The sequence below is a fragment of the Rhinichthys klamathensis genome, unplaced genomic scaffold, assembly GCF_029890125.1.
Source record: "Rhinichthys klamathensis goyatoka isolate OS25496 unplaced genomic scaffold, OSU_Roscu_1.1 h1tg000009l_1, whole genome shotgun sequence".
NCBI lineage: Eukaryota > Metazoa > Chordata > Actinopteri > Cypriniformes > Leuciscidae > Rhinichthys > Rhinichthys klamathensis.
This window is the reverse complement of record NW_026606562.1, coordinates 2,012,918-2,033,729: the sequence shown is the minus strand read 5'-3', so window position 1 is coordinate 2,033,729 and position 20,812 is coordinate 2,012,918. Positions and strand designations below refer to the sequence as shown.

The 20,812-nt window shown below is 39.1% G+C and overlaps 1 protein-coding gene across 1 annotated transcript; it reads right to left on the bottom strand.

The window, feature by feature from the left end:
* Nucleotides 1-907: 907 nt before the first annotated feature.
* Nucleotides 908-17,063, bottom strand: kcnip2 (Kv channel interacting protein 2). Its single transcript, XM_056260551.1, has 9 exons — nt 16,585-17,063; nt 7,391-7,493; nt 6,848-6,968; nt 4,416-4,485; nt 4,204-4,274; nt 3,833-3,940; nt 3,612-3,716; nt 1,304-1,366; nt 908-1,059 (listed from the first exon to the last, which is right to left on the bottom strand). The coding sequence occupies exons 1-9, from the start codon at nt 16,655-16,657 to the stop codon at nt 1,012-1,014; spliced, it is 762 nt and encodes a 253-aa protein (XP_056116526.1). The 5' UTR covers nt 16,658-17,063; the 3' UTR covers nt 908-1,011.
* Nucleotides 17,064-20,812: the final 3,749 nt, after the last annotated feature.

The window sequence follows — 20,812 nt, the reverse complement described above, 5'->3', positions numbered from 1 at the left end:
TGGTCTGTTCAAATGTCTGCAGTGTGCGCTACAGTTCTGGAATCAGCCATCTAAAGACAGTCTTCTGTAGCAGCCAGGAGGTTATTTAAATATATATATATACATATATATTATATAAAGTGACCCTTTAAAATTTCATATTATTTTTATATTAATATTTCTTATTTTTTTATTATTGCTAAAATGTTAACACAGATTCAGGTGTTAAGCAGCTAAGCATTGTAAGTGGGATTTTATGAGCATTTATAGAAATGCAATCAACACTGCTGTGCATAGCAACCATACATTTATTTTAAATAAAAAGTAAATAAAACAAACATCTGATTTTGGCACAAAAAAAAAGACAAAAAATTCACATGAAATATGCAAAAATTTTATGATAGTCTATAAATAATTGCATGGTCAATTAAAAAAAAGTGTTCAAACGTCTTATCATCAGAAATAAACTGCATTAATGGAATAAATAAATAAATACTATATATAAATAAATGAATTTCCGAGAATGTAAAACATTTTATTAGTGCGAATCTACCAACAACAGTCCCACTTTTGCATAGTTCACATGTCAAAGTCCATTGATATTAATTGTAAATTGCTGTGCATATATTTACAATAATCTTAAGAAATGTATTACAGCACAACTGAATTAATAACATCTGACATGAATAATTTCTGTAGATTGTGCTTATAGAATTTTCACACATTCTGGAAACATAATGGTGTATGATGATACATACTGTTAGTTAGTGCACTAAAACAAATTACAACTGACAGACCAATTAAAAACAGAAAGATTCACATTTTAAGTGCCTTTTATGTTGAACTGGCTTAAAATATCTAATCACATTATATTTAAAATATATATATAAAAAATGCAAAGACAGTGGCATATAACAGTTGATCATCCTCAGGGTGTGAAATAACGTGGCATGCTCACATTGCACCAGTCATTTGTAGGTACAAGATGGAGGAAGTCATCAAGCAATATTTGCCCGGTATCATAATACAGAGCTAAACTACATGATCCAACATATGCATGGACTCCATGATGGCCTCATCCTGAGCAAAAATGATCGGTAAAAAGATAAAATACAAAACAAAGAACATATTAAATATCATTACAGGTCATGTAGGTTCATTCTATTCATTTTAAATGCATTTTGGAGTGTTAAATTAACTTATAACGAGTCTTTATAATGAGTAGTCACATTCACAAACAACAAAAAGTCACAATATTTCTATTTAATACCAAAAGCATAAAAAATATAGAAATAATAGTTTGTTTTTGGCGTCGCCCTTGTACCGTTTGACACGATTCCAGGAATTCCTCTATTGTGACGATGCCATCATTGTTGCGATCCATTTTCTGAGTGCACACAGAAAAAAACAATCAATCATTTGAGACCTGTATTGTGCCAGAAACATGGTGAGCATTAGACATAACAATAATTAAATAATAAATTAAATAAAAATATGTATGTACTCCTAGCTAACAAAAAAAAAGCTAAGAACATTTTGCAAAACGTTGAAAACGTTATTTCTGGATGTTCTCTGAACGTTCAAATGTCCAGATTTTAAAATGTTTTAAAAACGTATTTTCTTGGTTATGCAAACATTTTTTATTGTTTATATAGCAAACATTATGGGAACAAATTTTTTGAATCGAGTAGTAACATTTAAAAAACATTGAGCGAACATCCAGCAAAAACTTCTACTCAACATTTTATAACATATCTTAAATCTGCAGTAAACGATTTCTGAGAAACACTGTTGATATTTGAAATCCGACACCCAAACAAACACGCTCCCAGCCGAAAGAAACACACCCCACCCTTCATTGCTCCACCCGAAATAACGAACGCTATGCAACGACTGACAGCTATAGCGCATCAGACAGATCACGCTTTTCCCGTATTACCACGGGTCCTAGTCTCGGCTGAACGTCTGATGCATATGGCACACAACATGGGAAACACTTCAGGAGTTTGAAGCCGTCATCTGATTGGTGGAATTCTACAGGATTTCTGGGAGATTTTCGCAGGATTTTCTTTAACGGTCTGCCTGGAAACAAAGACGCCGTGATGCCAAACCCCCTCATGGAAGAAGATGCAGTTGTGTTTTCAGGATCAACTCCCCCATTATGAGTGGACACGCCCCCTGCTGCTGATTGGCTCACTCTCTCTCCTCCCCCATTATGAGTGGACACGCCCCAGCTGCTGATTAGCTCACTCTCTCTCCTCCCCCATTATGAGTGGACACGCCCCCTGCTGCTGATTAACTCACTCTCTCTCCTCCCCCATTATGAGTGGACACGCCCCCTGCTGCTGATTAACTCACTCTCTCTCCTCCCCCATTATGAGTGGACACGCCCCCAGCTGCTGATTGGCTCACTCTCTCTCCTCCCCCATTATGAGTGGATACGCCCCCTACTGCTGATTGGCTCACTCTCTCTCCTCCCCCATTATGAGTGGACACGCCCCCTGCTGCTGATTAACTCACTCTCTCTCCTCCTCCATTATGAGTGGACACGCCCCCTACTGCTGATTGGCTCACTCTCTCTCCTCCCCCATTATGAGTGGACACGCCCCCAGCTGCTGATTGGCTCACTCTCTCTCCTCCCCCATTATGAGTGGATACGCCCCCTACTGCTGATTGGCTCACTCTCTCTCCTCCTCCATTATGAGTGGACACGCCCCCTACTGCTGATTGGCTCACTCTCTCTCCTCCCCCATTATGAGTGGACACGCCCCAGCTGCTGATTAGCTCACTCACTCTCTCTCCTCCCCCATTATGAGTGGACACGCCCCCTGCTGCTGATTAACTCACTCTCTCTCCTCCTCCATTATGAGTGGACACGCCCCCTACTGCTGATTGGCTCACTCTCTCTCCTCCCCCATTATGAGTGGATACGCCCCCTGCTGCTGATTGGCTCACTCTCTCTTCTCCTCCATTATGAGTGGACACGCCCCCAGCTGCTGATTGGCTCACTCTCTCTCCTCCTCCATTATGAGTGGACACGCCCCCTGCTGCTGATTAACTCACTCTCTCCTCCTCCATTATGAGTGGACACGCCCCCTACTGCTGATTGGCTCACTCTCTCTCCTCCCCCATTATGAGTGGACACGCCCCCTACTGCTGATTGGCTCACTCTCTCTCCTCCCCCATTATGAGTGGACACGCCCCCTGCTGCTGATTGGCTACAAGAGTGTTTTGGTGCACCGTGGATCCTTCCAATCCACTTAGTTTTTCTCCTCCTATTTACACAGCCAGTACACAATTTTCTTTTTCAGCACACACACAGAACAGACATGGAGCAGATATTCACAGAATTGTTTGTTTGGGTGTAGATTTGAATTTTCAACAGAGTTTCTTAGAAATCGCTTACTGCGCCTTTAATTTGAAACAAAATGCAAAAATGTGTATTTTGTGGTTACATTATCCCTATCAAACTTTGATTTAAACAGTTCAACAAATATATATTGCAGAACTAATAAATAAAACATCGTAGTATACTTTTTAAGACCGTAAAACATTTAGTTTTGACATCCTTTGGGGCTTCCAGCTTTAATTCTATGAATCTCTGCCTTGTGAAAGAAGATACTTGAAAATACCTTGAAGAAACTTTCGACATGTTCTGTAGGTGCACTGTCCTTCATATACGGATGCGTATACTTCCCCATCATATCATAAATGGACTTCATAATGTCATTCATCTCCTAAAATAGACAGAATAAATAGATGAATACAGTAATGGGTTCACAATGGACGGCTAAATGGCCGAAATAAACGTTAAAATTAAATCTCAAAATACATTTAAAAAAACATGAAGTACCTCTTTAGTGATGCAGCCATCTTTATTGAGATCATACAAACTAAAGGCCCAGCACAGTCTCTCGGTGACGGTCCCACGCAGGATGTTGGACAGGCCAACCACAAAGTCCTGCAGCCAATGAGAAATAAGAGAGAAAGTACAATATAAACACGTAACATATTTATGATAATAACAGTAAATCATCTATTGATTAGGTTACATAATCTGATTTAGGTGAAAATAACAATTAAAAATAAAAATAAAATCATTGCTTCTATGGCATAAAATCCATGTAATTTACTTGAACTTACTTTTTACATAACTATTGTATATTACTATATGGTTTAAAATGAATTCAAATAAGTATAAGTATATGTTTATGAATAACTGACCTCAAAACTAACTGCTCCATTCTTGCGTCGATCAAAAGCCTCAAACAGGAAATGAGCATAAGCACTAGAATCTTCAAAAGATGGAGCATAAAACATTAGACTTAATTTGAGAAACAAAGGAGGGATTTATAAAGGCCAGGTCTAAATTCGATTAATTAAAGAGTTGGAACAAATTAATTCAATTGAATCACCTTCATGCTTTATTCACTCACCTCCTTGAGGGAAAAAGTGAGCGAAGATTAACTTAAAAGTCTCTTCATTTACTGCTCCAGTGGGACATTCCTAAAGCACAATAAAATACTCATAAACAAAAATATACTGAAAGAATATTTACATATTTACAATACATTTAAATTTTTAAAAGGATATGTGTCAGGAAGAAGAAAACGTCTCAAACCATCTCATGTGTTCTTTAAAGGGGCCAACCTGATCTCATGAGAAAACGTAAGTATTTTACAATTTCGTATACATTCATCTGATTTGTAGGAAAGCATATGATTTGTACAATAAAAAAACTACACATAAACCTGCACCCCTAAACCTAACCCATGGGGCATGAGCTGGTCGTAAAAAAGTGTATGAATGAGATTGTGTGAATTTATATGAAATCGCAAAAATAGTTGGCGAACCAGATTTCCCAACTGAGAGTGTCAGCAAACCCCTAAACCATGAGTAATCTTTCTTTATATATAAAGAGATGAGCCAATCACACCAGAGGTTTATTTACATTTAGGAGTCTTAAAGGTACAGTGACCTTTTTTTTTTGCCTGTTTATAAGAGAGCATTAGTGCCTGCCCACTTTTTCAGTGGCGTTGATTCCCAAAGTATTTCTTCCATTAATTTCTCCCATAGGGATTTCAAAAAAGTCTTCGTTAACGCATTATAATGCATGAACCAACCAGCTACAAGGTGAATCACAACATTACAAACTTTGATTTGAATCAAAAAACTTTTTGAAAATGTAACAAATAGACAAAGCTACAAGACTGTACATAACGGCTTTAGAAATGGACTACAATCCCATGAAGCATTGCGAAAAGTATAATCAAATTAAACATTTTTTTCAAATTTTGCATATCAATTTAAATATTAAAGTATTTTGAGCGTGTAGGTAGACTGGATTACATCATTCGCAGTGCTTCATGGGAGTTGCACAGTAACTACTGAGGCTGACTCCCATTCATCCGGCCACCAGAGGGAGCCCTCTTCCAAGTATTGATCATGGACTGTTTTATTGGGGGTTACTCCCTGTTTGAGTTTCTGACTGTAATTTCGACTGCATCTTCCTTTTCAATTTGGAATTGTCTGCTGTGTGATTTCAATAAACTTCCTGCAAATGGATTCTAACTCCGCCTCCATGCCAAGTTCGTACCAAAAGTGGGCGGAGCTTAAGAGCTCTTTTGGCCCATTTTCCTGGTTGTGACCATAGACAGTATAAGAAATGGACAGAGCCATCTCATTGGAACTCAGTTGAGACAGTTGAAGCCCATTTTTAGCGATTTCTGAGCACTTCCGTTCCTGACGCGCAGACTCAAACCGACTCAAACTAAGCTTGATGACGTGAGCAACCTGTCTGACAGACGTGAATCTTCTAGTAGCTGTGCGTGAAAATTGCCAACGTTAATCTTGCAGAGACGGGGAACTTGAGCAAAGAGTTCTTTGGCGTGAGCGAGCAGGAGTAAGTATTCCGTTGCTTTTATGGACTCATTATCTATGTGCTTCTCCCTTGACGGGACGTCCCCCCGATTGCCTGCGAGCTTCTCCTCCTGTCTGTACGGTCATTTCTGTACAGCGCGACAGAGAGTCGAGTGGTTATGACGCAATCGTTAGCCTATTTTTACTAAAACTGTTTCTACGGGGCCATAATGTAACATAGAAGGTAATGGAGCCCTTTATACATTGTCGTGTTTCTTTAGAAATAAATAATGGACAAATGGAGTCTTTAAACGCCTCAGATGTAAAGTTATTCGCTGTCAAAGTGACGCCAAAATTAATGGGAGTCAATGGAAATGCTAACGCAAGTGAAGTTCTGCTACAACATGGCGGCACCCGGCCGGCTTCAACTTCCGGTCGATGGATTACCCCCGTGGTTGTGACTCTCTGATTGGTGGAATCATGGGTAATGTAGTTTCACACCATGAATTCCGCTGTTAAACATGATTTTTAAAAATAAGGGCTGACGGCTTTAACAGAAAAACTGTATATAAATGTATAAACTTAGGGTGTGTTGTGACAATGGTGTGTGCCGGGCTAAATGCACTTGTTGTATTGTGCGTACATATGTGTGAACTATGATGAGAAGAACCAGGTGTGCTTGAGCATTCTGTCCTTTTTAGGGTTGCATCTTGTGACACCACGTCCTGTTTTTGGTTCGTTTAGATGTCTTTAGTCCATATCTCTCAGCCGAACCGCACCAGAGTTTGTTTAGAAACAGACCAAAAGGGCTACCTTTGCAAGGGGCTCGATCCTCTTGTTTGGTGCGCAAGGCAGCGTTCACACTTATTCAAATTTACTGCACTTACAGCAGTCGTACCAGGGTTCGCTTTAATCAAACCAAACCTGCCAAGTGTGAACACACCCTTAATGTTGGGTCTATTAACAGGTCAAACTGGTGAGGACCTTAAAAAGGCATTAAGTTTCTTACATTTTTGAAACTTCTGTAGAGGACTTTTAGCTCTGTTCTGGTGAACTTGGTCAGTTCCATCAGTTTATCCACACTATCCGGCCTGTAGCACACCGTAGCAACCTCAAAATCCTCCTCAATGCTGTCTATATAACAGATGGAAACATTAAAAAACATACAGAAACTGCAGAAATAGTACTGAATTTATGTTAGAGAAATACAGGTTAAACTCGAAAAATTAGAAAAGCGTGCAAAAGTTCATTTATTTCAGTAATTCAACTTAAAAGGTGAAACTAATATATTATATAGACTCATTACATGCAAAGTGAGATATTTCAAGCCTTTATTTGTTATAATTTTGATGATTATGGCTTACAGCTTATGAAAACCCCAAAGTCAAAATTAGAATATTGGGAAAAGGTTTTCATATCTGTAATCCATAATCATCACAATTATAACAAAGGCTTGAAATATCTCACTTTGCATGTAATGAGTCTATATATTAGTTTCACCTTTTAAGTTGAATTACTGAAATAAATGAACATTTGCACGATATTGGGTCACTTGCTTTGCCTGACAGCTGGGCTTGAGTCCACATGACAGCAGGGCAGGAGTTTGAGGAAGCGCTGCTTCATGTTCTTTTTTCTCTGGCCTGAGGGAGGGTTACCTGCAAACACAGGCAACTGCTTAGCTATGCAGACGTACTTTGTAAATCATTTAAATTGCATTACAAGGACACAAAACTATTCGCAAAATGGCAGTCCGTCACAGTCAGTTGGCACAGTTTGCTGCTCTGGCTTTGATTCAAAAATGAATCGGATCGCTGAATCTGAAGAAAGGAATTTCACCAACAAAAAAAAAAGAAAAGAATATGGGCACACACTGTTACGTTGACCCTTTTGAGTGTGCTGGACATGGCATTTGATATCAGTGTGTAAATTACATAGAACTGGGACAAATTACCAATGACGTATTTTAAAAGCACAACCACATTAGCGAGACTTCGGTGAAATCTCACAGACAAAGTAGGTGCACCGTGTATTCAGAAGCCAAACCAAGCAGTTTTATATATTGATATATATGGTGAATTCGAGTAACAGTTAAAATTGTTTTTAATCCAATGTGAAATTTGCACAGGGAAATTTCTCCCTCATGCAAAATTCTCGTGAATCGTATCGTAAATCGCTTGTTTCCGACACTGAATAAAAAAATTTAAAAGGCAATTGTGACTTTTTTATCACACAGCTGTTATAACCTTTTTTTCTCACAATTCCGAGTTTTTTTCCAAAACTTTATTTTTCAGAATAGCAACATTTTATCTTACAATTCGACCCATTTAACTAAATGTGACTGCAACTAGATAAAAGTAACCAAAAGTAGATAAAAGCAATATCTCACAAGCAAGAGTGTCGTTTTTCTAATACTCAGACCACAGCATGAGAGTGGAATTACTCTAATACAACCGTTCAATAAAAGTTTTTTACAGCGTTTTTTTCTTCCTTTTTCGTTTTGAAATATGTATTTATCAGCTTTCCAGTAACTCTGCTTGGAGTAGGAGGTCCGTCCACTGGAGAACCATACCCGGGATTTTATTAATCTGCCTATCTTGACTCGCTATCCGGACTGCTCACTTTGTGTCTTTTTTTACATCAGTGAGTGGTCCAAGGCATGCCTTACAGTGGACGGTCCAAAGGAAGATTTTGTGGAGTTTGTGGAGTGGGTGTTGGTATGTAGTGGATTGCCGTTTATTATCTGCCCGGCTGAAGACGACATTACAGCCCCGCTCCTCACCCAGAGCCATCACCCTTGCAGACGAAGAGGATGCCCGAGCCCAGTGCAGACGGAGAACTTGAGCAAGCAGCGATGCATGAGCCAGTCATCGCCCCCGAGCCTCAAACAACGTTTGACCAGGTGCGTGAGTCGGCAACACCGTGTGACGTTATGGGAGTACTCGTAGAATTCAAGGGAATGGAGGAAGACCCCGCACACACTCCCTCCACTGAGGGTGAGCTCCAGCTGGCCTCTGCAAACTGTTTATGTGGCGACTTAGAAGAGGATGTTTGCCTTAAAGGGTTAGTTCACCCAAAAATGAAAATTCTGTCAGTAATGACTCTCCCTCATGTTGCTCCAACCCCGTAAGACCTTCGTTCATCTTCAGAACACGAATTAAGATATTTTTGATGAAATCTGAGAGCTGGGTCACTCCTCCATACTAGTCCATAGGCTTCTTCAGGGACTGAACTTGCCGGCCTCGAAAAGTTATTAAAGACATCGTTAAAATAGTCCAAGTGACTACAGTGGCTCAATCTTAAGTTTATCAAGCGACGAGAATACTTTTTGTGTGCAAAAAACAAGAAAAATAACGACTTTATTTCAACTATTCATTTCCTTCTCTGTGGGCCTCGAGTGAGTTCACTAGTGTAATAGCGTAACCTTCGGTTGTTGTACGTCACACGCATCACGCACATGACCAGCGTCGGCCAATAGTGAGCCTACGTGTGACGTAGCTCTACGGAATCACACTACGTTAACTGACTAGAGGCCCAAAGAGAAGGAAATGAATAGTTGAAATAAAGGCGTTATTTTTGTTTGTTTTTGCGCACAAAAAGTATTCTCGTCGCTTGATAAACTTAAGATTGAGCCATTCCAGTCCACTACCATCGGTTACATCTCCATCAGTCGTCCCCTTGGTGTCATCAGCCAAACCTCCACCATGGCTCCTTCCACTGGGTTGTGTTCTGGGTCCGCCTGGCTCCTCCCACTGTCATTGCCACCCTGGTCTCTCCCTCCGTCAACTCCTTTGATGTCTTGCAGTTTGCCAGCCCCTCCTTCCCTCCTCTGTTGGACTTCTTCTTACGGTGCGAGGACACGTCTTTCCGGAGGTGGCGTACTGTCAGAATTGTGTTGTTCATTGTATTTTGATTCTGTTTCTGTTTCCTGCCATATGTATCCTGACCTATGCTGTGTTAGAAATCGGCCCCTATACCCTCATTCACTATTTCCAACATTACTCCACTTGAAGGAGTGAATGAAAACGAGTGAGTGAATTCGGACACTGAGTGCGCCAGAAGGGCTGCTGCTTTTGCATAGTTTGTGCTTGCTGTTTAATAATTAATTGAAACGTAGCAAACTGGCAGCTCCAGTAGTAATGAAAAGATTTATCCTGAACTCTGTCATGGAAACTAGCATGTATAAACAGTAAATAAACAATTTAACAATCAATTAAAAAGGAATTTATACCTGTATGATATTACGCTGGACTAGCATGGTTTGGTATGGCGGCGCCATCTCCTGGTGAGATGCGGGAATTCCTTCAGCACACAACTCCCACAGTGCATTATGGGTATTCTCTAGCATTGAGTGTACATTGGTTGTACACTTGTTATTGTGGTTCATTGTGGGACTGAATAATAGTCTCCCTGTTAGTCTAATTAAGTACGCCAGTTGATCATTAAGTTTCCTCGTTTACCTCTGTGTATTTAAGTCCTGAGTTTCCATTGTTCATTTGTCCGTTCTACGTCTATATATTAGTTGGTTGTTCTTGTGCTAATAATCTCCTGAGTGTTTGGTTTTTTGATTTATTGTTTATTAAAGTTTTACTGCTGCAACTAGTTCCTGCATCTACTCATCCTTGCTGAAACCATTTGTGACAGACAGTTGACAGCAAACAATTTTTCCCAGAATGTTTTGTGGATTTGGAGAAGGCATTCGACTGTGTCCCTCGCGGCGGCCTGTGGAGGGTGCTCGGGCAGTATGGGGTCCGGGGTCCTTTGCTAAGGGCTGTCCGGTCCCTGTACGACCGAAGCAGGAGCTTAGATCGCATTGCCGGCAGTAAGTCAGACTTCTTCCCAGTGCATGTTGGACTCCGGCAGGGCTGCCCTTTGTCGCCGGTTCTGTTCATAATTTTTATGGACAGAATTTCTAGGCGCAGCCAGGGGCCAGAGGGTGTCAGGTTTGGGGACCACACGATTTCGTCTCTGCTCTTTGCGGATCATGTTGTTGTGTTGGCCTTCAGACCAGGACCTTCAGCATGCACTGGGACGGTTTGCAGCCGAGTGTGAAGCGGCTGGGATGAGAATCAGCACCTCCAAATCTGAGGCCATGGTCCTCAGTCGGAAAAGGGTGGCTTGCCCAGTTCAGGTTGGTGGAGAGTTCCTGCCTCATGTGGAGGAGTTCAAGTATCTTGGGGTCTTGTTCACGAGTGAGGGAAGGATGGAACAGGAGATTGATAGACGGATCGGTGCAGCTTCTGCAGTAATGCGGTCGATGTACCGGTCTGTCGTGGTGAAGAAGGAGCTGAGCCGCAAGGCGAAGCTCTCGATTTACCGGTCAATCTACATTCCAACTCTCACCTATGGTCATGAGCTTTGGGTTATGACCGAAAGGACAAGTTTCCGGATACAGGCGGCCGAAATGAGCTTTCTCCGCAGGGTGGCTGGGCGATCCCTTAGAGATATGGTGAGGAGCTCTGTCCCTCGGGAGGAGCTCAGAGTAGAGCCGCTGCTCCTCCACATCGAGAGGGGTCAGCTGAGGTGGCTCGGGCATCTGTTCCGGATGCCTCCTGGACGCCTTCCCGGGGAGGTGTTCCGAGCACGTCCCACTGGGAGGAGACCCCGGGGAAGACCTAGGACACGCAGGGACTTCTCCCGGCTGGCCTGGGAACGCCTCGGTGTCCCCCTGGAAGAGCTGGAGGAAGTGTCTAGGGAGAGGGAAGTCTGGGCATCTCTGCTTAGACTGCTCCCCCCGCGACCCGGCACCGGATAAGCGGAAGAAGATGGTATGGTATGGTATGGTATGGTATGTTTTGGGAATGTTAATGTTCCCAGAACAGACATCCTGATGTTCTCTGTTGGTTAGCCAGCAAAAGTAGTCTTCACATAAATAGAACATTCCCTGTAGGTTTTTGGATAATGTTCCCCTAACATTACCAGTATGTACCCAGAACATTCTTATTTGGTTTCCAACCAACTGGGAACCATATGGGAATGTTAGGGAAACGTTCTGTGTGTTTGTTGGGACTGCTGTGGCGTTCCTGAATGAATTTTAGCAAATCGGTTGAGTGAATGATCGAATCACTTATAGAGATAGTTGCTTATCATCCGCATCTCCAGCTTTGATGAAAAAAATAAAAAATCTTAAGGGAAATTTACATTTTGTGACTGAGTGTAAAGACATTCTGTAATGAAATTACAGACATATGACATTCCAGTTACTTTGCATCCTAATATTACCAAAGTATTACGAATATAAGTATGTAACTGGAATGTTTTTGGTTATCTTATAACTTTAAGAGACCGTACTCACAACATGGTGAGTTGGTAATTTGGTGGTTATAACATTTTTTTTTTTTAAACATCGTAGTTGTGTTCCATTTGTCCTCAAAAGTGGGAAAGTCCTAGTTTCCAGTAGGAAATTTTAACTGGAAACCCCCCTCAAGTCAAAGTTGCATCTGAAAAACCAATTTGGCTGCTCAGCGCATTTGTCCTCAAAAGTGGGAATGTCCTAGTTCCCAGTAGGAAATTTTAACTGGAAACCCCCCTCAAGTCAAAGTTGCATCTGGAAACCCAATTTGGCTGCTCAGTGCATTAACAGTGGCTCAGTGGTTCATGTAGGTTGTCTACAAACCAGAAGGTTGGTGGTTCAATCCCCGGTTCCACCTGACTAAGTGTCGAGGTGTCCATGAGCAAGACACCTAACCCCAGCTGCTCCCGACGAGCTGGATGGCGCCTTGCATGGCTGACGCCGTCAGTGAGTGAATGGGTGAATGTGAGGCAAAATGTAAAGTGCTTTGGGTCTGTGAAAGCGCTATATAAATGCAGTCCATTTACCATTTTACCATTTTTTAACAGTAAGTGAAACAGAAGTAATATATTGTTTATTATTAGTACTTATTTTTGTTTGTCTAAATAAACTCAGTGCACACAGTACTATCCAACTGCTATTTGTGACATGATTTAATGAATCACTTATAAACACTTATTGGCACTTATTGATGTAACCTGCAAAAAATGGTCTAAAAATTCCTAACTAGAGCACCAATAGCCTGTCTGGAATGCCCAAACACAGACAGTTATTAAAGTATCAAAGTGGACCATTGGAACAAACCACACTCACTAAAACCAATGCTAATGAGTCATGAATAAAACATCAAACTAAAAGCTAAAAAAATACAAATTAAATAACTTATATTCAGATCAGACCTGAAATCAGTTTCATTGAATGTATTCGTTACTGTTGGCACTGAGCTTTATACACATATCTATCATCAACCGAGTTCATGTCACTTCATTTTGGTGAATTATTTCAAACACCTGGTTCTCCAGAGCTTATTTACACTGGGATGGAAAAACAAACAAAACCTGAACACCAGCATCACTGCCCCACATTCAGTTTATGAGCATCAACACACTGAACAAACTATGCTTTGCCAAATGATTGAGGTCACTTATACATTGATAAATAGTGTGCCTATTCCCTATTCCTATTATTATTATGCATAACAATAATGTCTAAACGGCAGATTAATATGATATATCTATGTATAAAATTTAATCTTAACACATACATGGCCACCCAGAGTATTTTTTCCTATTTTTTTTGTAAATTTTAATACGAAAGTTATCGATTAATCATGACTTTTGTGTGTGTGTGATTTCTGTGGCTCCTGCATTTTCATACATTTTAGTACGAAAGTTATTGATGAATCATGATTTTTATGTGTGATTTCAGTTACTCCCATATTGTTTCGTAAATTTAGAATATATTTTTTTTATAAGAAAGTTACTGATGAATTAGGATTTTTTTTATGTATGTGTGATTTCAGTTGCTCCAACATTTTTTCATAAATTCAAAGTAAATGTGTGTATGAAAGTTATCGATGGCTCATGATTCCCCCTTCAAATGGGAACTCGCACTGCATCTGTAATACGTCATCAACTTCTTTGTCTCCAGGAGCCGTTTGTTACATGTCGAAGGTGATTTACTGTGAAAGTGTGCCTCTGTGTCAAACGACTTGTGTGTCGTTTACTAGGTTGAGGAGCACGAGAGTTCGGTTTCTCGTTCCTTTGTTGCTGACGAAGGCAATCTGCTGGATCACAGGCTACTGTGTCCAGAGTGAATGTGTGTGTACTTGTGTACTTATCTTCACTTTTAATCTAGGGATTTAAACTGTCTTTTTGCACATAGCTCTTTTGCACATAGCATAGATATAGATATATTCATTATAAATGTTTTCATATTGCGTTCAGTTGGCATGTTTGTTTGAGGCCCCGTTTACACGAAGGGAAAACACAGATATTTCCCAACGGTTTGGCCTCTCATTTACAAGAAAACCCTGTTTTTATCACAGAAAACTATTATTTCTAAAAACTCCGGCCAAAGTGGAGATTTCTGAAAACCCCGGTTATGTGTTGCCGTGTCAACTGGGAGAAACTGGGTTTTAGGTTCTCTGTTGTCGATTCTGATTGGCTTGCATGGCTTTATCCTTCTCCCTACACAGCCGCCCATAGGTTTGGCATAGTTATGATGGCGCTCGACGACGTATTTATGCGGGTGTATGCACGATGTTATTATTGAAAACGGGCGGGGGGGATATACGTTTCTCTAAATACCTGGCTTTGTGTAAACGTGGCCTGAAGGACAGCATTGGGGCAGGATGTGGAATAGTGTGTTTTGTCAATAATAAAAGAAAAGAAAATCTGGCTTTTGTTATCCGATTAATCGAATAAATAATCGGCCAACTTATCGATTATCAAAATAATCGTTTTGGGTTGCAGCCCTACTTTCAACAGAGGTTATTGCACACACACTTACATCAGGGCCCTGAGGGACCAGACCAATGATGTTTATGGCAGAATTTACAGCAGGATTTGTTAGCAAACCGTTTGTGCTGTACAGTTGTGTTCTGGACTCAGCGTGGAATTGTTACACTGGAGAAATGGTGAGTGGTCTCTTTAATTGCTATTCACATACACAATATATTATAATGCCGATTTGCACTGTGGCCAGCCCTGTGTTGGCAGAGTTCAGGCACATGTGAACCAGCCAAACGTCTACATGATGTTTGTGATATAACTGACCAATATTAGAGAAATGTTAGATCACAGTGAAACTAACAGAATGAGAGTTTAACACATTGATTTCACAGTGGACTCGCGTGGTAAGCTCACAGAGCACAGAGTGAGGTTACACTTTTAGCAAACACTGTGAGCTGTGAGCTTATGGTGAGATCAAATTGTTGACCGGGCCAGCTTTCAGACCCGATAGGGCTCGAGGTTGAGCTGCGTTCCCTGGATATCAGGGTTTTCTTTGAATAGGAAGCTCCCTGTCAGCTCTCGAGGGCAGCGTGTCATGTGGTTGTAGAGGGAAGTTATCTCACCCACATCCATCAGCTGACTGGCATCTCACAAACACAGTTCCATGTTGGACATTCATATTGCATATCTACGAACGAATAAAATAATGAATCACTTGGCTTAGCCTACAACAGATAGCTATGGAGAAAGAGAATGTGTCTTATCAACTGCGTGCACTTCGTTTATTGACACCTTTCTTGTTACGTGGCAAATCGCGGGACTGTGGGATCCCAATCCCAATCTACCTGTCTGTTCGTCCATCTATCTATCCGTGCAGTTTTTATGACCTCAGTTATTGAGACACTGCAGTGAATATTATATTAACATTATAGATTGACTTCAGGCAACGGTACAGCTGTGACACTGACAAAGAGGAGGTCTGACTAAACTATACTTGAATATACTTTATCAATTATTTAAGCGATATTATAAAGCCATGTTATGACAAGATATGAGATATGACACGCATGAAATTGGTCGAGTGATTTATTTCGACCTATTTAATAGCCTACTTTGCTGGGGGATTATAGACTATAGTTGGTTGACTGGTTAATTAGTTGAATAAGTTGGTAAGTGTGTTAGTTTGGTTGTTAATTTAGTGATTTGACTGCAAATTAACAAACTGTTGCAGATTTCACAGAAAATTAGCTAGTTGTAAAGTATGTTAATTAGTTAGTATACTAGTTTGTTTAGGAAGTTATCTAGCTGGTTAGCAGTTTAGTTAGCAAGGCAGACTTGCTAACTTGAGTTTATATATATTTCACATGCTGTGACTGGTTACCACCAGTGTAAGTAGTTTTATTGCACTGCTGTGTTGCAAAAACCGAGGTCATAAAAACAACATACATTAATTACCATATAAAATAATTCATGCTTTTTATAGCTTGAGATGGAGTTTAGCATGTCACAGAATGTCGACTACCCAGATATTGCGGACAGTGTATGTATGCAGTCTCTTTCAAATATGAAACACGAAACGTGACTAATTTAACACTGTTAAGTTAAATAAGTCATTTACAGTTAGAATCGACAGTGACGAAGTGAAATTATGCTAATCTAAATCATGTCTGGATAAGCGCAGCACGCATTATGCAAAAACAGCCTTTAAACATTAAAACCGTGAAGCGTAATATGATTAAACTGCAATATCTCTCATTAAAATGCGTCATTCGCACAACAACTGTAACATTAACAGTTTTTTGATGAATTTGACGAATACGATAGGCTACATGGAAAATCAGGCGGTGAAAGTATTTTTGAAAAGTGAAAAACAAAACAACCAGAATGTCAGTCGGCAAGTGTTTGCCGGGAATAAGGTCAGCAAACTTTATCCGAGAACTGACAAAAATATTAAATTGTTCGTCGTCGTGGTAATAATTCGTGTGTGATGTTAAGTGCACTAACCAGTCAGCAGGTCGCTGGATCCGTCACATTCTCCAGTAGTGTTCAAACTCTCATCTCTAGATTTCACCTTCATGTTGTCTTCGCACGGAACACACTCAGATAAAATACCTCCAATCCCGTCAGAGAGAGACACACTATTGCATTACCTGCCAATAAAGCCAGGTAATGTATATGCAGGGCTTTAGAGTGTGAATAATGTTGTTATATTTCCATTAGAAGTTCCCATCGGTCGTCGGCTGCGTGCTGGGTTGATTTTGCTCCAGTATCCGGTTCGTTCATGCGGAACATGTGTAGACTGTTATGACTGTACTATCAAAGAGTTCTTCTGTGTTATTATAAAAGAGTCTCTGCACCGCCTCACTGCCATCTGCTCTGCCCTACTGCAATATGAATGAAGTTGCTCAGTGAATCAGGACTGTGTCTCTGTCTCCAAGCCTGAGTCACACCGCGTGTTTGGGCATCATCACTGGCACGTTCCAAATCGAATTAGAACCATTTAAGCGCGTTCCAAAACATTCCAGCATCAGCAGTTGCACATTCCAAAGCAAAAGTATTTTTGGCTCTTTGTGAATAATAATTTTGTCTCTTTCTGAATCATTTTTTTTTTGTTTCAAATCAAAAGCATTTTATTTGTTCTGACACAAAAACAGTTCTGTGCATTACAAATCAAAACGTATTTAGGCATGCCACAAATAATGCTTTCTAGTTCTCCAAAATAATTTTTGTGAATTCAGAATCAAATATGTTGCATTCTGGAATGAAATTTTCCAAATCTAAAGATTTTTTTTTTTTTTTTGTGGCATTTTCCAAATGATAATTTAGAACACATTCCAAATCAAAAGCATTTTTATAGATTCTGAATAAAATATGTTTTTACAGATTCTGAATCAAAACTATTTTTACACATTCCGAATCAAAGACATGTTTGTTTGTTTTCCACATAATAATTTTGTGCACATTCTGAATCAAAAGATTTCTTTTCGGCATTCCAAATCAAAATCATTTTTTTACACATTACAAATCATAATCCTATTTGGCTTTTTCCAAATAATACTTACTCATTCCAAATCTTTTTTCTCCAAATCAAAAAATTGGTGTGCATTGAGAATCAAATATGTTGCATTCTGGAGTAACATTTTCCAAATCTAAAGCATTTTTTTTTGCCATTTTGCAAATAATAATTTAGTACACATTCACAATTAAAAGATTTTTTGTGCACATTCTTAATCATAAACATTTTTCATACAGTCCAAATCAAAAGGCTCCAAATTTCGCAACATTTTTACTGCATTCTAAAAAATTTTTTTTCAAAAATCATTGTTTGAGCATTCAAATCAAAAGTGATTTTAGGTGTTCCAAATCAGCAGTTTCTAAAATCAGCATTCCACTGTATATTTTTGGCACAATCCAAATGAAAAGCAGTTTGTGTCAAAAGCATAAATTAGCCAAAACTGATGCTTTCATATACGCATGAATCTTCTAAATACCTTTCCTTCTCAAACGAGTCTTCCAAATGTATAAATAACATGAATAAATCATTCTTCTTTTTTTTTTGTGGTTCGAAATTTTGCACATATTTAATATTTAATAGACCAGAGCCTGTAGTGCAAGGATGAGTTTTTGTCTTGAACTATTTTTAAACCGTACTTCTCCAAAAAAAAGATGTATCTTCTCCTGAAAGCTAAATTAATGACATTATGCTGTTAGGAATTATATATAACTGTTAGGATGATTATGAATCTGTAAGCACATCTTCTGATATAATATTAGGTTTATATTTATCCATTTAAAGTCTGAAAACATGAGACCAAAGAAAAGGACATGGGCTGACAGCACAGATTCTTGATCATGAGCTTTTCAGATGCTCTAATAATAAAATACTGAGTCAATGCTCCTCTGATGCGCGCTGAGTAATGCACTTTGTAGGCCTACATGTTGTAATAAAAAGCTTTTTAAAAACTGCAACATTGAGATCTAAGTTGGATGATGGGATAGAGTTATTTTAGATCATTTTTATATTTAATTCATGGACTTAATGTTAAAATGTGTCGATGGCATTATAGAAATCAGCAAATATCCCTCAACAATATCTTTGATGTGTTGGCCATTAGTTTTTTCCAACTGTAAAACATTTACTGTAACTTACTGGTTGCAATTTTGGTTGCCAGCAAACCTGTAAATTAACAAGAGTGCCGTAAATCATCAACTACAATTATACTGTAAAAACAGCAAAACAAGATCAGCTGTGAATTTACAGTTCTTTACTGTCATCTCCTTTACAGTATGTTACTGTAATAATAATAATACGCACTGAAACCTGTTAACTCATTTCATTTGAGGAAACTGCTTGTCTTAAATTGGTCATAACGTCAGTGTGTCTAAGCTCATCCTGGACTGAAGCACAGGGTTTATTCTTCAGCACAATGGAGAAACCCTTTAAATCCCAACAGATCATTAAACACTAACGTATCTCCATATATCATAAAATAACACTTCAGTTCAACATTTACTCTCATGATAAGTTCACAGAAATTAATTCACAGAAATTAACTTTTTCCGTTTAGTGAATTTGACCATTCGATTTTACAGTAAACCACTGGCTTCCAGCCACGGCCTTAGATGAAATCATCTAAAGATAAAAGAAGAAATTACATTTCTCTAGATCTCAGCTTTAACATGCAGCTTTACTTATTACTAACCAGTTTGACTTTATGTCTGTCGTCTACAGAAGTTCTTATTGAGAATAAACAGGGGTTGTTTCGGTTGAAGTCATCATTATGGTGATCGGTGTTTGCTTTAGTTTGGCTGTTGTCCCTTTGGTTTTTCTCTGTTTGCTGTAATTGTGTGGACAAATTTGTTATGGCAGAAACACAGAAAATGGGATCTGGCGATTATGGCCGTGTATTGATGATGTCATCATTATTTAATTCAGTATGGCATAAATCAGTAGTGACCTGATCTCATCTCTGTAGAGTCTAATCTCTGATTATCCGGGTCATTTACAGTTGTGCTGTGTTTTTACAGTATAATTGTAGTTGATGATTTACAGTACTCTTGTTAATTTACAGGCTTGCCCGCAACCAAAATTGCCAGTAAGTTATTTTAAATTGTCACAGTATATATCTCATATGATTCATGTGCCTTCAAGAAACCAGTTGCAAAAGAAATTGCTGAATAGGAAGTTCAAAAGTTTAAGAAACAATAAACTAAATGAAAGGCAAGAATGAAGATAGAGACAGAAAATAAAGGGATTTAAGAGTGGAAATATGGTTGGGCAAGATAATAAGCCTAAAGAAAGAAAATCAACATTGATTTTATGCAATTCAGCCTAAAGTTATAAAGCACTTTTTAACAATTTCTCTAAGCAGCTTTTCAGGAAATCCGTCCAAACACGGGACTCTTGAGAGAAACCGAACCATACACCCGTCCATCTCCTCAGACACGAGGTAATGAGAGATCAGTCTGTGATCAATGTTTATTACTTCGTCAAAATTTAGTCTCTCGTTTTTTTATGTTTTTTTTTTTATAGTGTTCCATAGATAGCGTTGCACTGAAGTTGCGGTCGCATTTTCTGTTGTTCGGAAAATGTTTTAAAGTTCTCGCGAGCGATCCAGTATTTCAGTTGAGTGCATTAAGCACAGCTATGTAGAAAAATCATTGCTTGAATTTTTGCGAGTGAAATCTGGTAACTTCATTAGAGTGCATGCAGTCAAATTTACCATTGCTTTGCACAATTTTGCAGGCGAAATCCAGTCAAGAATCCACACAATTGGGAGTTTCACATAAAGGAAAAAAAAATTTTCACAATGATTTCTCTCATGACCAAGTTAGGCATGCAAATATGCTGTGATGACCAACACAAAGCTGCTTGTTCTGAAAGTGTCTTCGGTAATGGACCCTTATTTTTTCAACACACCTTTAGTGCCGGCTCACTTTTTCAGTGGTTCTGGTTCCCAAAGAATCATTCATAGGAATAAAAAAAAAAAAGTCTTTGTTAAAGCGCTATAAGCCATTATAAAAATTAGGTAGCCACATGTGCTGACGTGCACTACCGTCCTTTATAAAAATGTTTGTAAAAGTGATATAAAAGTTTAATTATATAAAATTGCTTAATTATTTAACAATATTTTTAACTAAAGTGAACCTAATTTGAAGCCAAATTTCACCCAGCTAATGCATGATGTATTCAAATGTCACCATAACTTACATTTAAGCAGATATGTTATCT

Excerpts from the sequence above, each read along its gene's own strand:
- kcnip2 (XM_056260551.1), bottom strand. The coding sequence starts at position 16,657 with ATGAAGGTGAAATCTAGAGATGAGAGTTTGAACACTACTGGAGAATGT. Across the intron at positions 7,494-16,584 it reads ATCCAGCGACCTGCTGACTG|GTAACCCTCCCTCAGGCCAG; the intron begins GTTAGTGCACTT and ends CTGTGTTTGCAG. Across the intron at positions 4,275-4,415 it reads TCACTTTTTCCCTCAAGGAG|ATTCTAGTGCTTATGCTCAT; the intron begins GTGAGTGAATAA and ends CATCTTTTGAAG.